Source organism: Neofelis nebulosa, chromosome 8 (assembly GCF_028018385.1).
Source record: "Neofelis nebulosa isolate mNeoNeb1 chromosome 8, mNeoNeb1.pri, whole genome shotgun sequence".
NCBI lineage: Eukaryota > Metazoa > Chordata > Mammalia > Carnivora > Felidae > Neofelis > Neofelis nebulosa.
Genome location: NC_080789.1, coordinates 100,357,376 through 100,368,063, shown reverse-complemented (window position 1 = coordinate 100,368,063; position 10,688 = coordinate 100,357,376). Strand labels below are relative to the sequence as shown.

The 10,688-nt window shown below is 41.6% G+C and overlaps 1 protein-coding gene across 2 annotated transcripts; it reads left to right on the top strand.

Moving 5' to 3' along the window:
- C3AR1 (complement C3a receptor 1) lies at positions 1 to 9,212 on the top strand. Of its 2 annotated transcripts, none has more exons than XM_058743793.1 (2): positions 1 to 287; positions 5,652 to 9,212. In XM_058743793.1, the coding sequence occupies exon 2, from the start codon at positions 5,659 to 5,661 to the stop codon at positions 7,084 to 7,086; it is 1,428 nt and encodes a 475-aa protein (XP_058599776.1). In that variant the 5' UTR covers positions 1 to 287; positions 5,652 to 5,658; the 3' UTR covers positions 7,087 to 9,212. The 2 variants fall into 2 exon arrangements, with proteins under 2 accessions (XP_058599776.1, XP_058599775.1); XM_058743792.1 differs by having other exon boundaries at positions 3 to 287; positions 5,649 to 9,212.
- The last annotated feature ends 1,476 nt before the right edge of the window (positions 9,213 to 10,688 follow it).

The following is a 10,688-nucleotide window of genomic DNA, read 5'->3' as shown; positions in this document are numbered from 1 at the left end:
ATCATCTGAGAAGTATGCCCTCCCACTTCCGTTCTTTTACTCTCCTTATCTGAGACATTCATACATGACTCACTTTGAAACTCATCCTCCAAAGTCAAATAGGAGTCAAAAGTGAGGAATTCCGTCTATCGTCATCAAAAACGAAGAGAGAGGGGAAAGAGGAATGGTTCAGCAAGTTTCCTAAATATACTTCATAACTTGATTGTGGGTAAGAGTGAAGACCAGACTGGACGTGTGGGGACCTCCAGGCTGGTGCTGAAACCTTCAGCTACCATCTCAGGTTTTTGGTAAGAAAAGCTTACATCCACCTGGTCCCTGGTGCTTGTTTTCCTTGTTACGTACGGATAATGGTTTGAGGGTCGTTATCCTCTCCCTCCCCCCCCCCATTCCTTCCCCAGCTTGTATTGCTTTTGTTTTATCCCCACATCCACCTCTCTTTCTCTAAATATCCCACATTCTATTTATTTTTCTTCTTAATAGTTTCATTCTAGAACTAATAGTGAATTTTCATACCATTTTTTTTTCTCTCTTAAATTGGCTATCTTTCTCTTTTTGAACTATGATTCCAGCTTTCCAAATCAATGGTTTTGTTTCTCAAATCGGTGACCTATTTTTTCTTTATGTATATATATATATTTTTTTTCATTCCACTTTCTCTTTTTTTTCTTTTATTCTTTCGCTTATTCCTTATTGTTACCGACTGTAATCCTATCACTAGTATTTGATTCTGGAATCTGCTTTCTCTCCCTATCATAATTGACTTTTAGCTTCAGGATTTCCTTTATCTTTTTAAATACTTTCAGCCAATTCAGTATTGAAAATTAAAAAGAAGGAAAGAAGAAAGAAAGAAAGAAAGAAAGAAAGAAAGAAAGAAAGAAAGAAGCTCTACCAATCTTAAATGCAGAGGTATTTTTCAGTCAAAGCACTTGGAGAAATGTAAAAAGTTATCTTGTTCTGAAATACTTTTTTTTTTTTTTTTAATGTTTATTCATTTCTGAGAGACAGAGAGAGAAAAAGAGCAGGGGAGGGGCAGAGAGAGAGGGAGTCACAGAATCCGAAGCAGGCTCCAGGCTCCAAGCTGTCAGCACAGAGCCCGATGCGGGACTGGAATCCACGAACCATGAGATCATGACCCGAGCCAAAGTCGGACATTTCACCGGCTGAGCCACCCAGCCGCCCCTCTTTTCAGTCTTTATTATTTCAGTTGGTGCAGTTCTCCATACCTTTCCCTTTATTAGCGATACCAAAGACTTTTTAGTTCTGTGATTCTCTCTAGTAAAAGGAGTATTGGTGTGAAAGGCATTGGTCCTAAAATCTCAGAACCCTCCTAGTTGTGAATGTGTGAAAGTCAGCTAATTTGCTGAGTGTCAGCGTCAAAAACTGCAAAATAAAACTAGAGACAAGGAAAGATGATTACTAAGTTTCCCTTGAGCCCTAGCTTTCTCTGATTCCACCCTTCTCTCAATATTTTATGGATCTCCGCATTAATATGTGTGTTGGAGTAGGACCCGGGACCAGGGTACCTGCCGTGCACAGCAGGGAAGGAAGGGCTCCTGATGGGACTTGAATATTGTGTGGGTAAGGCTACAGAGAGGGGAATGAGAATCACTTCTTCTTTTTTATTATTTTGTTGACTCAGTTATTTTAACTTCTGCTAATCATGGAAGGCCCTATGAAAACATCTGGTTAAGTCAGCAGAATGACTCCGAAGCCACAAAATTATTTTGGGACTCTATGAAAGGAAACATAAAATGCTATTGCAGCCAGTAAGAACCGGGAACTGGAAAACCAAAGGGAAGTTAGAAGAGACAGCGTCTTTAATGGGTTAATGGATAGGAATAAGAATTTTAAATTTAGTTGGAAAAAAAAAAAAAGTAAACCCCCAAATGAACATCCATCCACTGAAGTAATTTTTGACCTTTAGGTCATCATATAAGGCATTGTGCTAAATTCTGTAGAACGAGTACTTAGGAAGAGGGTTCATCTTTACCATCATGAGATTTAAGGCCAGCATAATAGATAAGACAGCCACGATAATAATTATAATACAAGACAAAATGTATCATTGCACAGATAATATGAAAGGAGATTCAACATACACGCATACACGCACAAATTTAAGAGGCTGAAGAACTAATTTCTGTTTGAGACTGTAAGAGAAGGTTTCAAGGAAGAATAATATTTGAGCTTGTTTTTGAAGAATGCCTAGGATTTCAACAGATAGAGATTAAGGATGCAAGACGGAGGAGGTTAAGGTTAAGGGTATAATTCCAGACAGAAGTAAACAACATGAGCCAGCATAGTGAGTTGTTCAGGAAAGCCGTAAGATAGGGTACATTTATGAGTCTTCAGAATTAAGGGAGAGTAATGTCACAGAGGTCAAGAGAATGGACTGGTGGATGAAAACAGAATAAGATGTTGCGATTTGTTCTTTCTTTCTTTCTTTCTTTCTTTCTTTCTTTCTTTCATTCTTTATGTGGAGGGAGGGGCAGAGTGAGAGAGAAAGAGGGAACTTTAAGCAGGTTCCACACTCAGCTCGGAGCCCGACGCAGAGCTCAATCCCACAACCCTGGGATCATGATCTGAGTCGAAATCAAGAATTGGATGCTCAACCGACTGAGCCACCCAGGCCCCCCTGGATTTGTTATTTATATGTAATTTTAGCATAGCGATGGGGCAGAAGACAAATTAGAAAAGGGAAAAAATGAATGGTGGGAACAACAGACCCTGAAACAAGCTAGTCTCCTTGAAAAAGAGAAACTGCTAAAAAAAAGAGACTTGTGAAACATAACATCCTGGGACACCGGGGTAGCTCAGTCAGTTAACCAGCTCTTGTTTTTGGCTCAGGTCATGATCTCACAGTTTGTGAGTTCGAGCCCCACATCGAGTTCTGTGCTGGCAGTTCTCTCTCACCTTCTCCCACTCTCCCTGCCCCTCCCCCGCTCGCGTGCACACGCATGTACTCTCTCTCTCTCAATTCAAACCTCTCGTCCTAATGCAAAGTGTGATCCTAGATTGGCTATAACTGTGGACAAATCAGCTATCGAAGATATTTTGGGAATGATTGGAAAAACACTGGCTAAAGACTGAACATTCCTTAAGGTAACAGTCTTACTGTATGATATGGAGACTAGCTGAAAAAAAAGAAAGCAGTTTATAAAACAATCTGCATGCCAGTTGATAGCAACATTATTCACAACAGCGAAAAGGTGAGAGCACTTCACATCAAGAGATGAATGGATAAATAAAATGTGGTGTTTACATAAAATGGAATATTATTTAGCCTTGAAAAGGAAAGAAATTCTGACACATGCTACAACATGGATCAGCCTTGACAACATCATGCTGAGTGAAATAAACCAGACACCAAAAGACAAATGCCCAGTAGTCAAATACATAGTAACAGAAAGTAGAATGGTGTTTTGCCAGGGGCTGGGGGAAGAGGGAAGTGGGGAATTGTTGTCTAATGGGTGTAGAGTTTCAGTTTTACTAGATGAAAAAGTTCTAGAGAGTGATTGCACAATAATGTGAATATACTCCACACTGCTGAACTTTATACTTAAAAATGGTTGGGGCGCCTGGGTGGCTCAGTCGGTTAAGCATCCGACTTCAGCTCAGGTCCCAATCTCGCGGTCCCTGAGTTCGAGCCCCGCGTCGGGCTCTGGGCTGATGGCTCAGAGCCTGGAGCCTGCTTCCGATTCTGTGTCTCCCTCTCTCTCTCTGCCCCTCCCCCATTCATGCTCTGTCTCTCTCTGTCTCAAAAACAAATAAACGGTAAAAAAATAAAAAAAAAATGGTTAAACAGGGGCACCTAGATGGCTCAGTTGATTGCGTGTCTAACTCTTGATTTCAGCTTGGGCCATGATCTCACGTTCATAGGGATGAGCCTAAGTCGGGCTCGGCACTCACAGCATGGAGCCTGCTTCGGATTTTCTCTCTTCCTCTCTCTACCCCTCCCCCACTCCCTCTCTCGCTCTCTCTCTCTGCAAATAAATAAACTTAAAAAAAAATGTTAATCTTTAAAAAAATGGTTACAATGGTAGATTTTGCATTATGAGTATTTTAACACAATTTTAAAAACTGGGGGGGGGGGGGGGGCGGCGCCTTGGGTGGCTCAGTCAGTCAACCTTCCGACTTCAGCTCAGGTCACGATTTCACAGTTCTTGGGTTTGAGACCCACGTCCGGCTCTGTGCTGACAGCTTAGAGCCTGGAGTCTGCTTCTGATTCTGTGTCTCCCTCTCTCTCCGCTCCCTGCCCCCCACTCACACTCTGCCTCTCTCTCTCTCTCTCTCAAAAATAAATAAACATTAAAAAAGTTTTTTGAGAAAAAAATGCCTACATATATACACATATACATATACATATGTGTATATATGTGTGCATATTTTTTGTTAATCAAAATTTGACAAAATTAGATCATTCTGTGCATATTAAAATTTTTTTTCTCAAAAATACATATGTGTATATATGTATGCATATTTATGATTATACATTAAAAAAACTAACAAACAAGACAGAAATGATGGGTGAGGAGGAAATCAATGCAGAGAGGGTAAACAACTCTTGAGAAATCTGAAAGCAAAAAGGGAAAGATGAGGTATCTAAAGACATAACTGAATCCACTGCACCTTTTTTGTGGCGGTGAGTCCTTCAAAGGTCTGGTAGAGGGAATGGATGGAACTTCAACTCTCAAAGAAATGAGAATATACTAAGTTAAAATCTTAACGTGGTGATGGAGCTTCACATTTGACGTGGTGATGGAGCTTCACAAAGCCCTTTCATGGATACAAAGCTGGGAACCTCTGGTCTAGAAGTTATTGTTTGTTGGGGCGCCTGGTGGCTCAGTCAGTAGAGCATCTGACTTCGGCTCAGGTCACGATCTCATGGTTTGTAGGTTCAAGTTCCGCGTCGGGCTCTGTGCTGACAGCTTGGAGCCTGCTTCAGATTCTGTGTCTCCCTCTCTCTGACCCTCCCCCGTTCATGCTCTGTCTCTCTCTGTCTCAAAAATAAATAAACGTTAAAAAAAAAATTAAATTGATACAGTAGATTCTAATTGTCACAGATGTTTTTGTGTGGTCCAGTGTGAAGTCAAGGAATACAAACTAGGGGGGTCTGGGTGGCTCGGTAGGCTGAGCATCCAATTCTTGATTTCAGCTCAGGTCATGATCCCAGGGTCATGGGATCAAGCCCCATGTTGGGCTCCACTCAGAGCATGAAGCCCACTTAAGATTCTCTCGCTCTCCCCTGCCCCCCTCACCCTCGTATGCATGCTCTCTCTCTCTCTCTCAAAAAAAAAAAAAAAAATTAAGAAAGAACACAAACTAAAACAGTGTGAGGACTTTTGTAGTTCATAATGGGGGAATGTTATAATCCCAAGCATATGCTTTTTTAACATTTTATTTATTTTTGAGACAGGGAGAGACAGAGCATGAACGGGGGAGGGTCAGAAAGAGAGGGAGACACAGACTGAAACAGGCTCCAGGCTCTGAGCTGTCAGCACAGAGCCCGACGCGGGGCTCGAACTCACAGACCGTGAGATCATGACCTGAGCCGAAGTCGGACGCTTAACCGACTGAGCCACCCAGGCGCCCCAAGCATATGCTTTTTTAAAACAGTAGTTTTAATATTTTTGTTTATATTTTTCTAGAAGTTCAGCAATGGAGTCTTTCTCTGCTGAGACCAATTCAACTGACCTACCCTCACAGCCCTGGTATGAACCCCAAATAATTCTCTCCATGGTCATTCTCAGCCTCACCTTCTTACTGGGATTGCCAGGCAACGGGCTGGTGCTGTGGGTGGCTGGCCTAAAGATGCAGCGGACAGTGAACACAGTTTGGTTTCTCCATCTCACGCTGGCGGACTTCCTCTGTTGCCTCTCCTTGCCCTTCTCCCTGGCTCACTTGGCTCTCCAAGGACACTGGCCCTATGGCTGGCTCCTCTGTAAGCTCATCCCCTCCATCATTGTCCTCAACATGTTTGCCAGTGTCTTCCTGCTGACTGTCATTAGCCTGGATCGTTGCCTTTTGGTACTCAAGCCAATCTGGTGCCAGAATCACCGCAATGTGGGGACAGCCTTCACTATCTGTGGATGTATATGGGTGATGGCTTTTGTAATGTGCATACCTGTGTTCATGTACCGGGAAACATTCACTGTAGGCAACCATGATATGTGTGGCTATGATCTTGGCTTCTACGGCTCATTAGATTATTCAGACTTCACCATTGATCTACTGGAAAATGGATCTCTTGACAACTCCATTGTTCAGCTGCCTGGAGAAATGGATGCAAGGCTGCAGTCTTTCTCTGAACGAACCGATGATCTGCCTTGGACAACCACCACTATCTTCCATTCTCAAACATTTCAAAGACCTTCTCGACAGTCACTCCCTATAGATCCAGCTAATTTATCTAGTCAACCTCCATATGATAACTTATTTAAGCCTGCGAATGAGGTCTCACCTATAGTCCCCAGTGGGTTTCCCATTGAAGATCACAGAGCTAACCCACTTGATTTAGAGCTTTACTCTGACTCTTCCAGCAATTCCTCAGACTTGTATGAGCTATTCCAAGATTTCCAGGGTGATTATTTAGGCCAGTTTTCATATAACAATCAAGTACTAACCCCCCGGGGGGCAGTAACCATCACCAGACTAGTGGTAGGTTTCCTTCTGCCCTCTTTTGTCATGGTGGCCTGTTACAGCCTCATTATCTTCCGCATGCGACGGGGCCGCTTCACCAAGACTCGGATCAAAACCTTGAAAGTGGCCATGGCTGTGGTGATTGTCTTCTGCATCTGCTGGGCTCCATACCACATTGTTGGGGTCCTATCATTGTTTTTTGACCCAGAAACTCCCCTTGGAGAAGCTCTGCTGTCTTGGGACCACGTGTGCATCGCTCTCGCGTCGGCCAATAGTTGCTTTAATCCCTTCCTCTATGCCCTCCTAGGAAAAGATTTTAGGAAGAAAGCAAGGCAGTCGATGAAGGGCATTCTGGAGGCAGCTTTCAGTGAAGACCTCACACACTCTACCAGCTGTCCCCAAAGCAAAGTTTTTACGGAAAGAAATAGTATCAGTACATCTGTGTGAAAATATGGAGTGGTTGACCCCAGCAGAGGTTCTTAGGTATTCACCCAGTGTGCCATTTTCTAAAACAATAAGGGATATTGTGAGTAGGGGATTTCAGAAACCATCAAAGAATCAATCCAGAGGTTCTCAAAGTATGAGCCCAGGCTAGGGGCATCCTCATCACCTGGAAACTTGCTAGAATCTCCAAGAAACTTGCTGAACCAGAATGTCTGAGGGTGGGGCTCCAGAAAGTGTTTTAACAAGCTCTCTTGTTTCTAATGAATGCTAAATTTGAGAATTGTAAAAATTAGTCTATTTCTATCCCAACCGAAGCTAAATGAAACCAACGAGAAACTAGTCTGTTTCAAAATAATTTTTCCATCATGAAATTTTTTTTTATCGTTATTTATTTTTGAGAGAGAGGGAGAGAGAGAGAGCATGAGCAGGGGAGAAGCAGAGAGAGAGGGAAACACAGTATCTGAAGCAGGCTCCAGGCTCTGAGCTGTCAGCACAGAGCCTGATGTGGGGCTCGAACTCATGAACCGTGAGATCATGACCTGAGCCGAAGTTGGATACTCAATTGACTGAGCCACCCAGGCGCCCCAAATTTTTTTTAGTATTGTCTGAATCCCTCCCCACCAGATTCAATTTAAAACCATTCCATCTAGTCTTACCTGAGTGAAAGATGATCATTTATTTATGGCTCTGTTGCGGTGGTGGTGATATTTTTAAATGAAAAGAAGGTACAAAAAGAAAGAAAAAGTCTATGAAAACAAGCAGTTATGAGACTGAGTCTGGAAGCAGAGTACAATGTCAGATGCTTGCTATGTGCAATACTTCTGGATATAGGACATGGGAATTCCAATGGGAATTCCAAATTTCCATTATTCCAATTAAATAGGCATCTACTGTGTAAGGACAGGCCGCTAAGGCATCTGAAAACTTCCTCACGAAATGGCACGTGAGCTGTGGTTTGTGGAGTTTTCTATTTGTTTACTCAGTCTGCCTATTGCGAGAACCATCTCTCTTCCATTTGTTTTCTTAAACTCTATTCCCTTAATCCCACCCTACCCTGGCCTCTAAATCGTCTTCCATATTAGACTTTGTGCATCTAATAACCTCTAATTTCATAAGAGTCAAACTTGAAACTTGCTTGAAACTAATGCTTGAAACTAATACCCTCAACACCCACCCCCCACCCCCCCAAAGTCATTTCAAGTGAAAAGGGAAAGAGGGTAGAGGACAGAGCAGCAATCCTTGAATTCATTGCCTGATGACTGAGTACCCCCTCCCCGGGAAGACCATCACACTTTGGAAAGCATGGCTACAGGTGTAGATCATTCACCGGATGTGTATCTTGGGGCTTTTTAAAATTATTCTTTATCTTTTCCAAAGTAATACATGCACATAGTTTAAACAGCATTCCCAGCTTATACTGAAATGTAAGAAGTTTCCTGCCCCACTCCGCGGAACCAATCCCTCCTCCTACACCCATCTCCCAGAAATAACACTTGTAGCAATTTTAGATGTTTCTTCTGATGTTTACCATGTTAAGTCATGTGCTTATGCAGCTAGTTTTTTATACATGATAAAGTGACTTCTCGTTTTGGAAGATGAATTTTAACCACATTCCTCATTTTTGTGTATCCATCATCCTAACATTCATTAATCATCATACGTTAATTTGCTCATGACCACACATTTTCTTCTCCTCTGTGGATCCATTCCAACCATATATATGGCTTTCCTTCCATCCTTGTTTCATTGTTAGAAAAAAAAAAAATTATTTAACTCTGTCACCTTCTCATTTTTCTGGGTATATAAACTTGTATGTGTTCAAACTCTAAAATTCCAGGTTTCTTTGTACTACAACATAGCCTCATCTAAGTGGAATATAATTATTTAATCTAAAAAAAAAGAGAAAATGAGATGTTTTAGACTTGCAAGATACTGTTATTTGTTCAATGGTTGAGGTAAGGATCGAGACTACAAATAGGTTATAAAATACTATGCAGAAAAATTGCAAATCACTGGGAATTCTTCCAATTGTGAGGTAACAATGTCTAACATGATGTAAGATTTGCAATGGCACCTTCCAATGTAATCTGCTTACCTAATTGATATGAATAAATGCTTTCTTTCTTGTGGTTCCTTGCAAGGCTGTGATCTGTGGATCCTCTTAATTGTCTGACACTCAGAATATATCATAATCTCGAGGCACCTGGGTGGCTCAGTCGGTTAAGGGTCTGACTTCGGCTTCGGTCATGATCTCACCGTTCTGTGAGTTCAAATCCCGTGTCGGGCTCGGTGTTGACAGCTCAGAGCCTGGAGCCTGCTTCGGATTCTGTGTCTCGCTGTCTTTCTCTGCCCCTCGCCTGCTTGCAATGTGTCTCTCCCTCTCTTTCAAAAATAGACATAAAAAAAAGTAAAAAGAAAAAAAAAGATTCTCTCTCCCTCTGCCCCTCCCCTCCTGTGCACACATGCATGCTCTCTCTCTAAAATATATATAAATGCATTAATATATATTTAAATATATATTTATAAATTTTAAAAATATATATTAAATAAATATATTTGATGAAATAATAATTGTAAATATATTAAAATTTAAATATATATTTTTATATTTTATATATGATATATACATATATATATCATAATCTCTAAATAAACAACAAATAAATCTCATAGTGGGTTGCTATAGGCTTGCTCTAACAGCAATTAGCTAGGCTTCAGGAAGTCCCAACATGTTTCACGAGACCGCGGGTAGAATTCCCAAACTCCTGCCTTTAGTATATAGGATATTAGGGCGGAATGGCACAGTTATAAAGATTCAATAGTTGCTATTTCTGGGTTCCTTTTGAGAGTTCCAATCCTTGGAAATGTAGTCTGGAAAAAAAAATCCTACAACTGGAATTCCCTCGTTGCTTATGAAAAACTCGGTAAGTACCTGTAAGTACTGACAGGAAGTCTCACATGGAGAGCCAGCTCCTCCCTCTAATCTTTGAAATGTCCTGTCCCAGAACACAGGCAAGGTGGCTTAGTTCACACACCAAGCTACAAGGGGTGACTGCCTCTCCCAACAAGATTTTACTATATTTAATAGCATTTTTAAAAAGCAGTATTAAAAGCATGTTTTTTGTGTGGCGCCTGGGTGGCTCGGTCGGTTAAGTGACTGACTTCGGCTCAGGTCACGATCTCACGGTCCGGGAGTTTGAGCCCCGCCTCGGGCTCTGTGCTGACAGCTCAGAGCCTGGAGCCTGCTTCCGATTCTGTGTCTCCCTCTCTCTCTGCCCCTCCCCTGCTCGTGCTCTCTCTCTGTCTCAAAAATAAATTTAAAAAACATTAAAAAAAGTAATAATAAAAAAAAAAATAAAAGCATGTTTTTTGATTCTTTTTTCCCCCTGAATCTTACCAAAAAATTTCAAAATCAACCAATCAAACCCAGTGGTGGGAGGGCGGGGAGGGCTACATGGCCAGCTGAAAACAAATGTTTTCGCTTTTCTCCCTTCCTACCCTGGCCAAAAGACATTTGAGACCGGCACCAGTAAGATAAAAGCGTCAACATTCGTCTTCTTTTTTTTTTTTTTTTTTTTTTTTTTTTATTAAGAAAGCATGCAAAA

What these genes read in the sequence shown, in the direction of transcription:
- C3AR1 (XM_058743793.1), top strand. Translation starts at nt 5,659, where the DNA reads ATGGAGTCTTTCTCTGCTGAGACCAATTCAACTGACCTACCCTCACAG.